The sequence below is a fragment of the Macaca nemestrina genome, chromosome 9, assembly GCF_043159975.1.
Source record: "Macaca nemestrina isolate mMacNem1 chromosome 9, mMacNem.hap1, whole genome shotgun sequence".
Lineage (NCBI taxonomy): Eukaryota > Metazoa > Chordata > Mammalia > Primates > Cercopithecidae > Macaca > Macaca nemestrina.
Window position 1 is genome coordinate 91,911,612 of NC_092133.1, and position 18,773 is coordinate 91,930,384.

At 33.2% G+C, this 18,773-nt stretch overlaps 1 protein-coding gene and 1 long non-coding RNA gene across 3 annotated transcripts in view; both read right to left on the minus strand.

Moving 5' to 3' along the window:
* Positions 1-18,773, minus strand: part of LOC139355391 (ankyrin repeat domain-containing protein 30B-like) — a 136,366-nt gene that overhangs the window by 76,874 nt on the left and 40,719 nt on the right. Inside the window, exons 16-22 of the mRNA XM_071068725.1 lie at positions 16,229-16,319; positions 14,267-14,328; positions 11,870-11,960; positions 9,673-9,701; positions 9,505-9,577; positions 7,498-7,559; positions 5,899-6,014 (exon numbers count right to left, since the gene is read on the minus strand). Of these exons, the coding sequence (XP_070924826.1) occupies positions 5,899-6,014; positions 7,498-7,559; positions 9,505-9,577; positions 9,673-9,701; positions 11,870-11,960; positions 14,267-14,328; positions 16,229-16,319 (524 nt within the window). The remainder of the gene's footprint in view (positions 1-5,898; positions 6,015-7,497; positions 7,560-9,504; positions 9,578-9,672; positions 9,702-11,869; positions 11,961-14,266; positions 14,329-16,228; positions 16,320-18,773) is intronic.
* Positions 1,942-4,483, minus strand: LOC139356327 (uncharacterized). Of its 2 annotated transcripts, none has more exons than XR_011608016.1 (3): positions 4,296-4,483; positions 2,308-4,021; positions 1,942-2,020 (listed from the first exon to the last, which is right to left on the minus strand). It is a non-coding gene; the product is annotated as an uncharacterized lncRNA (long non-coding RNA). The 2 variants fall into 2 exon arrangements; XR_011608017.1 differs by having other exon boundaries at positions 2,308-2,369; positions 3,931-4,483.

Sequence of the window (18,773 nt, forward strand, 5' to 3'; positions counted from 1 at the left end):
ACACATCCTTCTGTGAAACAGTCTCACGGTCACTCTGTTAAAAGTAATATCAATAAATAATTTCAGTGGAAAAATCCTAATAATGAAGAGTATCAAAATTTCCTAATTAAAATCTTTTTAAAAAAATTTCACTATGAGGCAGTAATCTACCTAGCACATAGATTTTCTATGAAGTGTATCCTGAAAAATATCAAAAATAATTGGTGTGGCATATGCAGATGTGAGAAGATAAAGTCTAAGCCTCTGATTTTATGTTTTCATATCATGCAATACTAATATTAAAAAAAAATGATAATACATAGTACCTCTAAATCCCAAGAATTTTCTTCCTCGTCCTTTTGTTTGGATTCTGATGGGATCATCTGATCTATAAAAGGTTAATAACAGATACATTCATGAGAACATTTCTCTACTATAAATTTTAAAAACATATACAATTCTTTCATTAATTAATCTGTGGTTTTCCCTCTGTAGCCCATATATTCTTTTTATCGATTACAATCACTACTTTGTAGTCAATCCATCAGAGTTGAAATCTGAGTGTCTGAAAATTAACATTATATCATTCATTAGAATGCAGAAAAATAGAAAACTGACTAACTTGCACGAAGTATTTCCTCACAAAGCAGTCATACCCTCTTCTCCCGTGAAACACTATATGTCCTATATTTGCTGTTCATTCAGAAAACTTTTCTATTACCTATCATCTCCCATTTCTTTGTAATTTTTTATTTTGTAGTATATCTTAGCTCAATTGACTCAGCAATCTCTATTATACGGTTCAACAAAAAAGATGATTTATCAACGAATAAGGTTTTTTAGGAATATTAACTTTTTGATGTTAGTAAACTATATGTCCAACCCTTTTACATTTCAATATGCCATGATAGCATATGGCGCGTGTTTTGGCTGTGTATATGTTTTAGGAATATAAGCTTAAAAATCTTTTATTGCAAATAAATTAAGAACTGCTTTAATTACAACGACACAATTCTTCCCTAATGCAGCAATACCTTCAGAGTCAGGTTGTGACACCTTGGAGAAACATCAGAAATGTATAGGAAACAGTAATTGCCTTAGGTAACCTAATGTTCCCACATATTATAGGATAAAAATCAAGGCCCACACAAGACTTGAGCTCTCAGGCCCTTGAGACAGAAAATGAATTTATACCAAAAATAACTCAGAGGAAATCCAAGGACCATCCGCATCAGTATCACCTGAGAACTTACTAAAAATGCAGAATCCCAAGTCGGCTGAATCACAGTGTGAATTGTCAACAAGGTTCTCAGCTGATTTTCTATGAAAACTTCTGGTCTATATGGAGTGTATATGACAAATTATATACATGTATGGCCGTGCATATACGCTTAGTCTCACCTATTGCAAATAGAACACAACTCTCCATGGTCCGGTGTTTGCATCCCTAATGGCTTCCCACCACTGAGAAAGACAGGAAGAGTCAGAATACTTTTGCTGTTATTCTCTAGTAAATTTCAGTACCGGAAGGTCCGTTTATATTCTTCGCAAATTTCTAACCATATCCAATCTACTCGTAAAGAATCATTTTTTTTTATTATCCTCCATTATATAACCATGCTTCCTGTTCCTTCATGTATTCTCTGCACACTGTGTCTTTCTCAGTCTTCATTTCCTCTTTTACTACTTTCTTCTTTCTTATTTTCTCATTTTCCTCAGGTCTTGGAATATCTTAAATTCAAACTAATAATTCAGCTCCTTTTCAGCACTCTCAATATAGTCTGTTACCAACACCTGATAAGATATATAACTTTTCACCATTTCACTTCTCTTTTTTTCCATGTTTTGCATTTAAGAGGCAATTTTCTTTGGTTATTAGAGGATATCCTTCCTCGTCAGTTTAGAGAAATATTTGGTCCAATGACTCTTTAAATAAAAAATGGTTCTTACCTTCTAATTTTCCACTTATCGTATGGAATTCTTTTTGAGGTGTAGCCTTGGGTAAACACACATCCTTCTGTGAAACAGTCTCACGGTCACTCTGTTAAAAGTAATATCAATAAACAATATCAATGGAAAAATCCTTATAATAAAAAGTACCAAAATTTCCTAATTAAAATCTTTTTTAAAACATTTCACTATGATGCAATAATCTACCTAGCACATAGATTAGGTATTCTGAAAGTGTATTAAGTGTATCCTGAAAATTATCAAAAGTAACTTGGGGGTGACATATGCAGAGGTGAGAAGATAAAGTCTAAGCCTCTGATTTTATGTTTTCATATCATGCAATACTAATATTAAAAAAACATTGATAATACATAGTACCTCTAAATCCCAAGAATTTTCTTCTTCGTCCTTTTGTTTGGATTCTGATGGGATCATCTGATCTATAAAAAGTTAATCACAGATACATTGATGAGAATATTTCTCTACTATAAATTTTAAAAACAAATACAAATTTTTCATTCACAAATCTGTGGTTTTTCCTCCGTAGCCCGTATACTCTTTTTATTGATTACAATCACTACTTCTATAGTCAATCCATTAGAATTGAAATCTAAAACATCTGAAAATTAACATTATATCATTTATTAGAATGCAGAAAAATAGAAATTTGACTACCTTGTATCAATTATTTCCTCACAAAGCAGTCATACCCTCTTCTCCCGTGAAACACTGTATGTCTTTTATTGGCTGTTCATTCAGAAAACTTTACCTATCATCTCTCATTCCTTTGTAAATTTTTATTATGTAGTATATCTTAGCTCGATTGCCTCAGCAGTCTTTATTACACAGTTCGTCAAAAAATATGATTTATCAACGAATAAGATTTTTTAGGGATATTAACTTTTTGATGTTAGTAAACTATATGTCCAACGTTTTTACATTTCAATACACCATGACAGCCTATTGGGCGTGTTTTGGCTTTGTTTATGTTTTAGGAAGATAAGTTAAAAATACTTTTATTGCATATAAATTAAGAACTGCTTTAATTACAAAGATACAGTTCTTCCCTAAAGCAGCAATATCTTCAGAGTTCGCTTGTGACACCTTAGAGAAACATCAGAAATGTATAGGAAACAATAATTGCCTTAAGTGATCTAACATTCCCACATGTTATAGGATAAAAATCAAGGCCCATAGAAAACTTGAGGAGCTCTCAGGCCCTTGAGACAGAAAATGAATTTACATCAAAAATAACTCAGAGCAAGGTCCAAGGACCACCAGCATCAGCATCGCCAGATAACTTATGAAAAATGCAGAATCCCAAGTTGGCTAAATCACAGTGTGAATTGTTAACAAGGTTTTCAGCTAATTTTCTATGAAAACTTCTGGTCTATACAAAGTGTATATGACAAATTATATACATGTGTGGCCGTGCATATATGCTTAGTCTCACCTACTGCATATAGAACACAGCTCTCCATGGTCAGGTGTTTCCATCCCTAATGGCTTCCCACCAGTGAGAAAGACAGGAAGTGTCAGAATTCCTTTGCTGTAATTCTCTGCTAAACTTTTGTACAAGAAGTTCAATTTATATTCTTCCCAGTTTCTAACATTACCCGATCTTCTCGTAAAGAATCACTTTATTTTATCATCCTCCATCACATAAACCTGTTTCTTGTTCCTTCATATACTCTCTGTACGCTCTGTCTTTCTCAGTCTTCATTTCCTCTTTTACTACTTTCTTCTTTCTTACTTTCTCATTTTCCTCAGGTCTTGGAATATCTTGAATTCAAACTAATAATTCACCTCCTTTTCAGCACTCTCAATATAGTCTGTTGCCTAGAGCTGATAAGATGTATAACATATCACCTTTTCACTTCTCTTTTTTTCCGTGCTTTGCATTTAGGAGGTAATTTTCTTTGGCTATTAGAGGATATCCTTCCTCATCAGTTTAGAGAAATATTTGGTCCAATGACTCTTTAAATAAAAAATGGTTCTTACCTTCTAATTTTCCACTTATCGTATGGAATTCTTTTTGAGGTGTAGCCTTGGGTAAACACACATCCTTCTGTGAAACAGTCTCACGGTCACTCTGTTAAAAGCAATATCAGTAAACAATTTCAATGGAAAAATCCTAATAATAGCAAGTATCAAAATTTCCTAATTAAAATCTTCTTCAAAAAAATTCACTATGAAGCAGTAATCTACCTAGCACATAAATTCTCTATTAAGCATAACCTGAAAAATATCAAAAATAACTTGGGGGTGACATATGCAGAGGTGAGAAAATAAAATCTAAGCCTCTGGTTTTATGTTTTCATATCATGCAATACTAATATTAAAAAAACATTGGTAATACATAGTACCTCTAAATCCCAAGAATTTTCTTCTTCATCCTTTTGTTTGGATTCTGATGGGATCATCTGATCTATAAAAGTTAAATGACAGATATATTCATGAGGACATTTCTCTACTATAAATTTTGAAAACATATATAAATCTTTCATTCACACATCTGTGGTTTTTCCTCAGTAGCCTGTATATTCTTTTTATCTATTCAATCACCACTTCTATAGTCAATCCATTAGAATTGAAATCTAAAAAGTCTGAAACTTAACATTATATCATTCATTAGATTGCAGAAAAATAGAAATTTGACAAACTTGTATGAATTATTTCTTCATAAATCAGTCATACCCTCTTCTCCCGTGAAACACTGTATGTCTTTTATTGGCTGTTCATTCAGAAAACTTTACCTATCATCTCTCATTTCTCTGTAAATTTTTATTTTGTAGTATTACTCAGCATGATTGACTCAGCAATCTCTATTACAAAGTTTTCCAAAAGAGATGATTCATCACCAAATAAGATTTCTTAGAGATATTAACTTCTTGATGTTAGTAAACTATATGTCCAACCCTTTTACATTTCAATATGCCATGACAGCGTATTGGGTGTGTTTTGACTGTGTATATGTTTTAGGAATATAAGCTTAAAAAACTTTTATTGCATATAAATTAAGAACTGCTTTAATTACAATGACACAGTTCTTCTCTAATGCAGCAATATATTCAGAGTCACCTTGTGACACCTTGGAGAAACATCAGAAATGTATAGGAAACAATAGTTGCCTTAAGTGATCTAACATTCCCACATGTTATAGGATAAAAATCAGGGCCCACACAAGACTTCAGGAGCTCTCAAACCCATGAGACAGAAAATGAATTTATATCAAAAATAACTCAGAGCAAGGTCCAAGGACCACCATCATCAGCATCACCTGAGAACTTATTAAAAATGCAGAATCCCAAGTCGGCTGAATCACAGTGTGAATTGTTAACAAAGTTCTCAGCTGATTTTCTATGAAAACTTCTGGTCTATATGGAGTGCATATGACAAATTATATACATGTGTGGCCGTGCATATATGCTTACTCTCACCTATTGCAAATAGAACACAGCTCTCCATGATCAGGTGCTTCCATCCCTAATGGCTTCCCACCAGTGAGAAAGATAGGAAAAATCAGAATACCTTTGCTGTAATTCTGTGGAATATTTTGGTACGAGAAGGTCACTTTTTATTCTTCCCAAATTTCTAACCATACCCCATCTTTTTGTAAAGAATCATTTCATTTTATCATCCTCCATTATATAAACCTGCTTCTTGTTCCTTCATGTACTCTCTGTACGCTCTACTTTCTCAGGCTTCATTTCCTCTTTTACTACTTTCTTCTTTCTTATTTTCTCATTTTCCTCAGGTCTTGGAATATCTTGAATTCAAACTAGTAATTCAACTCCTTTTCAGCGCTCTCAATATAGTCTGTTGCTAACACCTGATAAGACGTATAACTTATCACCATTCAACTTTCACTTCTCTTTTTTTCCATGCTTTGCATTTAGGAGGTAATTTTCTTTGGCTATTAGAGGATATCCTTCCTCATCAGTTTAGAGAAATATTTGGTCAAATGACATTTTCAGTAAAAAATGGTTCTTACCTTCTAATTTTCCACTTATCGTATGGAATTCTTTTTGAGGTGTAGCCTTGGGTAAACACACATCCTTCTGTGAAACAGTCTCACGGTCACTCTGTTAAAAGTAATATCAATAAATAATTTAAATGGAAAAATCCTAATAATGAAGAGTATCAAAATTTCCTTATTAAAATCTTTTTTTAAAACACAATTTCCTACTTTACAACCAATTTGACTAAAGAGCAGACACATAGAGAATCAAAACATTTTGACAGAAATCCTCATTTAACTCTCTCTACATCAAGCTTATCTTTACGTTCATGCAGCCATTAACTTGGTTACTGAGCAGGAGAAAGAAATCACATTCATGAAAAAATTCACTCTTGCATATTTCAAAAAGTATCTCTCTTAAAAATATCTAACTTATGTTGTAGTCCTCATCAAAACTAAATATGACTTTTCAAACACAATACAACACACTTGCTGCTTGCCATTATACATTTAAAATATTAAACATTTAAAATATTAAACATTTGAAGGCCAGATTTAACATTTAAAATATTCATGATTATAGAATTATTTAGTGTTAAAAATGATGCATGTCATGAAGAGAACTTTTAGAGTCTGTCATATAATATATGCACAGAATGTTGAAAAGCTGCTTTATTTTGGTAAACAGGGGCCTAAATTCAGCAACATGTTTTTGACATATCTATGCTGACAAAAAAAGTGCCTGAATAGAATGTAAATGCACTAAGAAAAAAATTATGTTATGTTTAAATGAAAGAAACAAATATTAAAGTTTTTTTGTCTAATGACAAATCAGATAAAATCTACCTGTCTGTTGACTTCCACCCTTTGCTGTTACCACCAGGCAGCAGCTGCTTGTTTGTAAGAGGTTAGATACTTTCTATGTCTTTCCACAGCTGTGACCTTAAAATACATCACTATTATTTGACGCTCATGCTGCTGCAGCTTGACTGCCACAAAGGGACTCAAGGAGTTCTATTTGTGAAAATAATTTATATTTTTTAAAAGACTAGTCAACCAATACTCTTGTTATTATAGTCCCACCAGGTTTCCTATTCCTTAGACTTGTCTTTTTCCCGAAATGTTCCCTCAGCTCTATACTGAACAATAAAGATTATGTCAATATGTTCAAGTCCCAGCCATTAACTTTTCAGGTCCCAGCTTTTAAAATACTGCAGTTTAAACTGTCTATGAATCCAATTAGAACTTTTGTACATCTAGATAAACCACAGAATCATATATTTGCCCATAACTGGACTCAGTATAATTCTTTTGCTTTTAGACAAACGTACTTCAGATCCCATGTGAATTGCTAGTGACTTCTAAGCCTTATTTTTTATACTATGCCACACTAGCTTCTTAAATTAATCCGACAAATTAGCAGAATTTCACTATGAAGTAGTAACCTACTCAGCACATAGATTCTCTATGAAGCATATTCTGAAAAATACCAAAAATAATTTGGGGATGACATATGCAGAAGTGAGAAAATAAAGTCTAAGCCTCTGATTTTGTGTTTTCATATCATGCAATACTAATATTAAGAAAACACTGATGATACATAGTACCTCTAGATCCCAAGAATTTTCTTCATTGTCCTTTTGTTTGGATTCTGATGGGATCATCTGATCTATAAAAGGTTAATCATAGATACATCCATGAGAACATTTCTCTATTATAAATTTTCAAAACATATACAAATCTGCTTTCATTCATGAATCTGTGGTTTTTCCTCTGTAGCCCGTATATTCTTTGTGTCGATTACAATCACTACTTCTATAGTCAATCCATTAGAATTGAAATCTAAAAAGTCTGAAAATTAACATTCTATCATTCATTAGAATGCAGAAAAATAGAAATCTGACTAAATTGTATGAATTATTTCTTCACAAAGCAATCATACCCTCTTCTCCTGTGAAACACAGTATGTCCTGTATTTGCTGTTCCTTCAGAAAACTTTACCTATCATCTCTCATTTCTTTGCAAATTTTTATTTTGTAGTATTACTTAGTTTGATTGACACAGCAATCTCAAGCAATCTTAAGTAATCTAACGTTCCCACATGTCTCAGGATAAAATGAAGGCCCACACAAGACTTGCAGAGCTCTCAGGCCCATGAGACAGAAAATGAATTTATACCAAAAACAACGCCCAGTTTTCTTTATCAAAAAAAAGGACAAATTACAACTATTTGAATCAGGTTAAAGAAAAAAGCAAACATGAACAACTAAAACTTAAAAGACCGTTTCATCATTAAGGGTTCGTTTATCATTTGACATCCATCAACTGTATACCCAGTTTTAAAAAGCAAATTTGACTTGTGATCAGCATCCCCAAAGTTCACATTTCGTGCAGAGGGTCCAAGAAACTCAAATCATACTTTGGTACGCCGCCATTTTCACTCATTTTTAGAAGTGTACCCTGGATAATTTCAGAGATCTAACATGTTGCAACACCATAGCTCTAATAATCTGTGGGTCACAGGTCAAATTGTTAGTGGAATGTATGATTCCAAAAAGAAATACTTTAAATATTGTAGTTTTAATTTCTAATAACTAAAAAATCAGCAGATAAAACTAACTTAAAGACTCTGAAATCTGCATGCTTTCATTTTTATTTATTATTAATCAGCATCAAAATTGTGCAATTAACTATGGTGTAGTCATACAATGGAATTTCATAAACAACCTAATATTTAAAAAGACACTTAACTGTGCTCTTTATGGATGTCTCTAAAAATTATAATGCAGATAAAAAAAGAATTGCTGAATATTACAATATGACACTGTACAACCATGTATGCTTTAGAAGTTGAAAAATATTTTACATATTAAATATGAACTTGCACACATGTTGTAAAATGTTTAAACATGCATAAGAATAGTTTTTAAAATAGTTTAGAATATTGCTTACTTCTAGGCAATAAACGGTAGTACTATACAAAGACTCTAAAGCCAAAGGCTTCAGAATCACAGTTTCATGAAAAAGAGTGTGTTTATCAAATATTCACAAATAAATGACTAATTACTATCCTCATCTTTACAAGGGAAAGGTACCACACGCATAAACAGACACACACAGGCACACATGCAGACACATACACACAAACACACAGAGTTCGCTAATCCGAGTTACCGATTTTCTTAGGATTCTCAAAGTGACAACACCGGAAATGAGGTAATTAATGTTAAAAAACAAGTGTTATATTAATAAAAGATGCAATCCCCGAAGTAAACCATGGAATTTGAATCAAGCTTCAAAGCACTAAACAAAAATTAGACTTTCAAAATTCACCTCCTTGAATCTGTAAGAAATACAGAAGTTCAAAATAGAAAACATTACAGTTTCAGGATACAAAAGTGGAAACACTTGAGAATAAGGCTACATGTTTTTTTAAAATATTATAAATTACTGTTCTTGTAAGATTGGGTTTTCAAACACAAATACCAGTATTGGCATTATCTAGATCAAATTTTTTTCAGCAAAGTTGAAAAAAATACAGCATTGGGGATAGAAAGACTATTATCAAAATGTCCAATATTGAAATATTCGTCTTTACATAAGTTGAAATTTACCTGCCGTCAAAGGTTGTTCCTTCTTGCATTTGAAGGCTTCATTTGGAAAAGAGTTTTGTATTTCAGTGGCAGGCTAAATGGGTTTGGAAGAACAATGATTAATCAAGAATGGCTACTTCACAAAATACATAGTTAAGTCATTCAAAATGAAATTATAAAACTAAATACCTTGAAGGCAGATGACTTCTCAGGAGGCTCTAAAAAGCGAAAGAGATTTATCATCAATCATAAGTAAATATGACAAAGCCAACCACAAATGAAAACAGTGAGAGTATCTAACTGAGTCCTCTTGGTCATCTTTGAGAATGAATACTTTAGATTTGGGAAGTTTTCTTTTGGTTTATTTAGGACACACACATGACAAGAATACACTGAAGAAAATATAAATATAGGTTTCACAGATCATGCAGTTAAGACTTCAAAAGCAAGATTGTGTTTCACATGTAAAAAGAATTGATATGAGAAAATAAATGTCAAAGCTGAACATGGAATGCCATACCAGGTACTTAACGAAACACACTAGAATCATTTATATTATTCTATTCATCATGTTCTTTAATACGGGCCTATCTTTGGAAAGGTACATAGTTATGATGAGAGTTCAGTTGAATGTAGAATTGACATCTCATCTGTGAAGTGTTATGAATTGATCAGCTTGGATATACACTTAGGTCATAATACTAAATATAAATATTCATTGTTTTCCATAACCATATGGTGTAATCATATGCCTATATTTCTGTATCCTCTATTTTATCCATCTGAATGCTTCTTGATCCACTCATGCAAGATGTATAAAACTCATCATGGAAATAATTTATAAGCTTTCAATATTCACATATTTATATAAAAATTAATTGCAATAGATGTATTAAACACAAATAACTTTTTATATTGTTAAGTCACCACAATATTTATTTTAAAAAGCAATCTTATTATTCAAATATAAATTCAGTAATTTTTAGTTCCCACAATTCATCTGATTTGGTGTATCATTAGTCTATAATAAATTTTTGTGGAATGGCAATTCAACACTTTCTTAAAAATAAAGTCAATGTTCTTAGTTTCAAATATATCTCATTTGAATAGCTAACATCAACAAAATATATATTTGTCATGCCTGATTGTAACAGAGAAACCTAATGAGTCACTGTGGTTCTCCCACTTCTGGTAGTCTCTGGAGTGCCCACAAACTACTTTCGGGAGTGCAAATAATCTAAATGCATCTGAAGAGAGTTCACTCAACTGTCCTTCTCAGAGGACAAAACCTGCCTACCTTCTTTCTTGTTTGTCCCCTGTTATCTGCCTAGAATGCCTCTATTAAAAAAATAAAATAAAAATAAAAAATAAACAAAACCCTCTAACTCTGTAGAATTCTTTCCATCCAACACTGTTTCAAATTTCTTTTTCCATCACTTCCTTTCTCCTTGTTTAGTGAGAGTATCTTAAATTTACAGTTTCTGCTTTTTTATCTTTTTCTTCTTCTTCTCTGGCTAAAAGCATACTCAGAAACAAAAGGAATATAATGCTTTCTCTTGACCCTGTTATGTCTTGACCATTTATTCAGTTGCTCTTCTTCCACATTTTCCCCATAAATGGCCTCTCCCCTTGCTTCTGAGAGCGAGCTCCAAGTACCACTGGTATCAGCATCGCCTGAGAACTTACTAATAGAAACTCAATTGTGCTGAATGATACTGTGTATTAATAAGGTATTCAGCTGATTTTCTAATGTTTCATAACTTTTGGTCTATACTGAGTATATATGACAAATTATATAGATGCACACCTATGCATATTTGTTAATACTCACCTATTGCAAATAAAACACAATTCTGCATGCTCAGATAATTCCATTCCTAATGCCTTCCCAGTAGTGAGAAAGACAGGAAAAGTGAGAAAACTTTAACTATAATTTTCTGACAAGTTTTGGTACTGGAAGATCATTTTATATTCTTACCATCTTTCTACGCATTGTCTATCTTTTCTAGATATATATATATATATTTTCCCATCTCCATTTAATAAACCTGCTTCTTCTTCCTTCATGAACTCCCTATACTCTCTCTGTCTTCCTTAGTCTTCATTCCCTTTTTTACTCCTTTTCTCTTACTTATTTCCTGACTCTCCTCATGTCTTAGAGTATTTTGGATTCAAATAATTTGGTTTCTTTTTTTTTTTTTTGTACTCTCTATATATCCTGTTGCCAACTTATACAAGGAATAAAATGTAACTTACCATTTTATTCCTCTCTTTTCAATGTTATGTATTTAGTGGGTAATTTTATTTGGCTATTAGAGTATATCAGTCTTCATGCATTTAGACAAACATATGGTTAAAAGACTTTTCAAATAAAAATGGTTCTTACCTTCTACTTCTCTATTTATATGCTTCGTTACACTTTGATAAATAGACTCAGGTGTACACACTTGAATCTTTGTAGCACTCTCAAAGAGACTCTGTTAAAAGTAGTATCAATAGATAATTTCAATTTTAAAATCAAAAGAGGCATAAAATTTCCTAATTAAACTATTTTTAAACTCAATTTCTGGCTTCAAAGGCAATTTGATTTAAGGATAGGCACATATTGAAAATCACAACATTTTGATAGAAAACCTCACATATGCTATCTAGATCAAAACTTACCAGTTATCTTCATGCAGCTATTGACTCAGTTACTGAGCATGAAAAAATAAATAATATTGACAAAAATATACACTTATCTGCATATTTCAAGAAGCAACTCACTTAAAAAATCTTACTTTATCTTCCTCACCAAAAATCAAGAAGGCACATCAAACAAAATATAATACACTTGCTACCTGCCATAACACAAGTTGGAATTCAATCAGGCTGGTGGGAAAAATATTAGAGATAGTTATAGAGATAGACACAAAGCTGCTTGGAAGACTGAGAAGTTTGCACAATTTTGGTAATAGATATGGTTGAAGGCAACCTGATCTTCACCTTTAGTTAAACAAATTAAAGTAGTCATAAAGGAAGGCTGAGTAGTTTACCTAGCTAGCTAATTTACTCATATAATCTTAAGACTAACCTTTGATGTACCACAGGTGCTTAAGGGCTTTTTACTCGGGAAGTCCACAATGTCAATTACCCTCTAATGGTGTTGACTCAAGCTTTTGTTAATTAATCTTACTGAATAATTGTGAGTCTGACTAGCTGATCAGGGCCATAGTGGCAACTGTTTACAGAACTCAGCAGGGAGTCTATAAGCCACTTGGACACTCTCAGCTGGACTGACAGAGCAGAATATCTGTGTGTCAATGTACTTTATTCATCTGTCGCCGGGTCAGAGGTCTGCAAGGGACAGACTCCCTGCAGCTGGTGTTCCCTGGAAAGGAGGGCTGCCGCACATACATACTGCATTAAACATCGAAAATATTCATGATTATAGAATTATTTAGTGTTAAAAATGATGCATGGTATGAAGAGAATGTTAAGAATAAGTCATATAAAGTATACTCAGAACATTGTAGAAGCTGCTTTATTTAGGTAAACAGGGGCTTAAAATAATCAAAATGTTTTTGATAAAATGCTGACAGAAAAAGTACTTGAATAAAATGAAAAAGTACTAAGGAAAACTTATATTATGTTATGTTTAAATGAAAGCAGACAAGTATTAGAAAGTCTTTTTTTTTTTTTGTCTATGGACAAATTAGATAAAGTCGACTTGTCTACTGACATCTCATTTCTGTTACCACTGTGCAGCAGGGGCTTGGATCTAAGAGGTCAGTCACTTCCTGTGTCTTTCCACAGTTGTGACCTTGGACTACATCATTATTATTTGGTACTTATGTTGCTATAAGCATGGCTACCACAGATGGACTCAAAGAGTTCTATTTGTAAAAATAATTTCTACTTTTTAAAACACTACTCAAACAAATTGTTGTTATTACAGTCCTACTGGTTTCCTATTCTTTATGCATTATTTTCTCCTCAAATGTTCCTTCAGATCTCTACTGGACAATATACATATGTCAATTATTTCAAATCCAAAGCATTATCTTTTCATGTTTCAAGTTGTACAAAACCGCAGCTTAAACTATTTTTCTATTAATCTAATTAGAATTTTTTTACATCTAGATATACCACCAAATCATATATTTGCCCAAAGGTGGATTCAGAGTAATTCTTTAGTTTTCAGCCAAACTTTCCCTCGAACTCATGTGAATTACTGGTGAATTTTAAGCTTTATTTTTTATACTATACTAAACTCGTGTCTAAAACTAATTCTGAAAATTAGTAGAATTTCACTATCAAGCAGTAATCTACTTAGCACATAGATTTTTTTTTAAGTATTTTTTTTTTTTTTTTTTTTTTGGAGACAGAGTCTCACTCTGTCACCCAGGCTGGAGTGTGATGGTACAATCTCAACTCACTGCAACCTCCTCCTCCCGGGTTCAAGTAATTCTCCTGCCTCACCTTCCCAAGTAGCTGGGATTACAGGTATGTGCCACCGTGTCCAACTAGTTTTGTATTTTTAGTAGAGACAGGATTTCACCATATTTACCAGGCTAGTCTCGAACTCCCAAACTCAGGTGATCCTCCCACCTTGGGCCTCCCAAAGTGCTGGCATTACAGGCATGAATTACAGTGCCCAGCCAAGTGTGTTTTTAGAAATACCAGAATTTCTTCTGAGCATATGCAGTGGTAAGAAAACCAAGTCAAAGCCTCTGATTTTGTATTTTCACATCACTCAATATTAACATTTTTGGAGAATAATAACATCAATAATATACAATACCCCAGAATCCCAAGCATTTTCTTTATCTTCCTGTTGTTTGGATTCTGTTGGGAACCTCTGATCTATAAAAGGTTAATCACAGACACATTCATAAGAACACTTCTTATTATAAATTTTTTAAACATATACAAATCTATTTTCATTCATGAATCTGTGGACTTTCTTCTGTAGCCTATATATTCTCTTGGTGGATAATAACCACCACTTCTATAGTCAATTGGTTAGAACTGCAATCTTAAAAATCTAAAAATTAACTTCATATTCATTAGAATGCAAAAGAAAAATAAAAGTTTGACTAATTTGTATTAATTATTTCTTCACAAAAGAAGTCATATTCTCTTCTCCCATGAAACCCACTATGTCAGATATTTGCTGTTCACTCAGATAATTTTAATTACCTATCATCTGTCATTTCTAAGTTTTTATTTTTTATTATTACTTAGTTTGATTAAGCAGTCTTTATTACACGGTTCTTCAAAAAAGATTATTTATCAATAAGTAAGATTCTTCAAGATACTAACTTTTTGATATTAGCAAAATATACATCCAATCCTTTGAAATTTCAGTAGGCCATGACAATATATTTGATGTGAATGTGTTTTAGATAAATAAGCTTAAAGAACTTGTACTGCATATAAATTAAAAGCTACTTTAATTACAATGAGATAGTATTTCCTCAATGCAACAATATCTTCAGAATCAACTTGTGACTCCTTGGAGAAACATTAGAAACTTATAGGAAAAATGAGTGCTGTAAGTAACCTAAATTTCCAACATTTCATAGAATTAAATCAAGGTCCATGCAAGGTCCAAGGAGTACTGAGAGCCATGAGGCAGAAAACGAATATATAACAGAAATATTCTAAATGCATCTGAAGTTAATTCACTCACATTTCCTTTTCAGAAACTCTAAAGTTGCCTAGCTATCTTCTTTCTTGCCCCGTTTCCTGCCTCACAATCCCTCTTCCTTAGCCAAAATAATGTCTATATCTGTGGTCTTGATTCTTCCCACTCAACATCTTTTAAAATCGATTTTCCCAACACTTTCTTTCTCTTTGATTAGGGGTAGTATCTGACATCTGTAATTACTATTTATTTACCTTTTTTCCCCTCTGGCCAGAAACATACTCAGAAATAAAAGCAATATAATGCTTTCCCTTGACCCTGTTATGTCTTGACCTTCTATCCAACTGCCCTTCTTCCAGATTTTTCCAAAGGAAAGGCTGTTCCCTTGCTACTTAAGAGTAAGGTTGAAGGACCACCAGTATCAGCATCACTTGAGAACTTATTTAAAAATGCCAGAATCCCATGCCTGCTGAATCATAGCGTGCATTGTTAACAAGGTATTCAGCTGATTTTCTACAGTTTGAAAACTTCTGATCTATACCGAGTCTATATGACAAATTATATACATGCATGGCTGTGCAAATATGCTTATATTCACCTATTGCAGATAAAACACAACTCTCCATGGTCAGGTGCTTCCATCCCTAATGCTTCCCCACCAGTGAGAAAGACAGGAGAGACAACATTTTGCTATAATTCCCTGGCAAATTTTGGTAATGAAAGGTCACTTTATATTCTTCAAATCTTTCTAACCATGACCTATCTTTTTCTAAAGAATTATTTTATTTTACCATCCGCCATTATATAAGCCTGCTTCTTGTTGCCTCATGTACTCCATGTATTCTCTGTCTTCCTCTGTCTTCATTTCCTCTTTTACTCCTTTGCTCAGGTCTTACAGTATATTGAATTTAAACTAATAATTCCGCTCTTTTTTTTGGCACTGTCAATATAATCTGTTGCTAACACCTGAGAAGACATCTAAGTTTCACTCCTTTTGTTCTTCTATGCTATGCATTTAAAAAATAATTTTCTTTGGCTGTCAGAGTATATCAGTCCTCATGCATTTAGACAAACATTTGGCCAAATGGTGTTTTAAATTAAAAAAATTGTTCTTACCTTCTATTTTGTGATTTATTGTTTCGACATCATCTTGATATATAGCACCAGGTAAACACATATAATTCTGTCCAGCACTCTTAGAGATAATCTGTTAAAGATAATATCAATAAATAATTTGTTTATTTCATTTTTTTGTTTTTTTGAGATGAAGTCTTACAGCGTGGCTCTTTGGTGTGATCTTGGCCTACTGCCACCTCTGTCTCCCAGGTTCAAGCAATTCTCCTGCCTCAGCCTCCCAAGTAACTGGGACTATAGGCATGAGCCACCACGCCTGGCTAACTTGTTCTATTTTTAGGATAGACAGGGTTTCACCATGTTGGCCAGGCTGGTTTTGAACTCCTGATCTCAAGTGATCCGCCCGCCTCATCCTCCCAAAGCACTGGGATTACGGTGTGAGCCACATCAATAAATATTTTCAATTTTAAAATAATAAAAATAACAAGCCTCAATACTTTTATTTAAAATCTTGTTTATGGACTGGGCACAATGGCTCACACCTGTAATCACAGCACTTTGGGAGGCCAAGGCGGGTGGATCACGAGGTCAAGAGATCGAGACCATATTGGCCAATTGGGTGAAACCCCATCTCTACTAAAAATACAAAAATTAGCTGGGCATGGTGGCAGGTGCCTGTAATCCCAGCTACTCAGGAGGCTGAGGCAGGAGAATTGCTGGAACCCAGGAGGTAGAGGCTGCAGTGAGCTGAGATCAGGCATTGCACTCTAGCCTGGTGACAGAGCAAGACTCCATCTCAAAAAAAAAAAAAAAAAAAAAAAAATTTCTTAAAACATATTTTTTTTTTACTTTAAAGGTAATTAGATTTAAAGCTGTTCACATATTGAACACCAAAACATTTCAAGAGGAAACCTCAAATGTGCTCTGTATATCAAACTTATCTTTTATCTTCATGTTGCTATTGACTAGGTTACTGAGCATGGAAAATAAAACATATTCAGAAAAAATTCACTCGTGTACAAAAGGAATTAAATTCAAAGTATCTGCCTTACTCTGTAGTCCTCACCAAAAATAATAGGGCATTTCAAACAGAACACAAGATGATTAAACACTTGACATATGCATAAATATAGAATTTTTGTTAAAAACTATGCAGGGCATGAAGAGAATTTTCAGAGTATGTCATACAGAGTAGGAATAGAACTCTGTAGAAATTGTTTCATTTAGGAAAACAAGGGCTTAAGATAATAAGAATAATTTTTACAAGTTTTTTGCTGATAAAGAACTGCTTGAATAAAAGGAAAGATTCAGAAGGAAAACTTTTATTTATGTTACTTTTAAATGAAAGCAAAGTCATTAGATAAAGTATGTGATTGATTAAGACACAACTTCAGAAAAGTAGAGCAAGCCTTCATAAAAAGAGAAAAACAAAAACATGTATTCGTGAAACGTGTAACATGTGCCAGACACATATTTGCAGATTTTTCTTCACTTTAGAATAATGAGGATGATGATGATGTTGGTGGTTACCCCACTTTCTACTTCCTAGTCATTCTAGGTTAAGAACAAAATGATGAACAAATACGGTCCACTGTTCTCTCTGTTTAGAATGTCTTCCTCCTAGACTTTCATATGGCCTACGCCTCATCTTTGAGATGGAGATTAAATGGCAGTCTCAGAAAGATCTACTCTGACCACAGAATTCCACTGCCACTCCCACACCCATGCTAATTATAAAGTTCTTCAATTTTCTCTAACCAAACATTCTCTGTTTTGTTTTTAAGAAAAAGTTATAGTGACTTATAAGTTTTTTCTATTTGTTATTCTCTTCCTACTACTACAGCATAATCCCTCATCTTGGATATTCAGAGTCTCATTGCCTAACACAGTTAGTGCTCAGAAAGAAATTACTCCAGGTCAAAACATTGAAAATCTCATCAGGAAAGTCTAACTTTCCAAACTGCTATATTTCTATGGAAAATCTGCAGTTGTAGCCTGCTGAAAGTTACCATCCCCTTACCCAAAATTAGAAATCCACATGCCTGTTCCTACTCCCCGTTCCTGTGCTAACAATACTGCTCTCACATAAATGCCACTTTGATCATTTCATCTTACATTCGTATACAGACTTTCCAGTTTACAAAATCTTTTCACATTTGTTACAACATTATTTCATCACATGTACCTAAGAGGTAGATATGAGCACTATTTTTATTAACAAGGTTACTGGTATTTGATTAGGTTAAATGATTTTTTCCAAGTTCCCATAGATAGTAAGTGACAGAACCAAAATACAGACTTATTTTTTGACATCCACTCATTGTTGTTACCACTACGCAGCTGCTGCTTCTAAGTGGTAAGGCCATTCCTATCTCTTTCACATCCACAGCTGTGACTTTGGAATACATCATTATTATTTGATACTTATGTGGCTGCAAACATGGCTGCCACAAAGGGACTCAAAGGTTTCTATTTGTGAAAAGAATGCCTGCTTATTAAAATACTACTCAACCAAATTGTTGTTATTACAGTTTTACAGGTGTCCTATTTCTCATGTTTATCCAATTCCTGAAATGTTCTTTCAGAT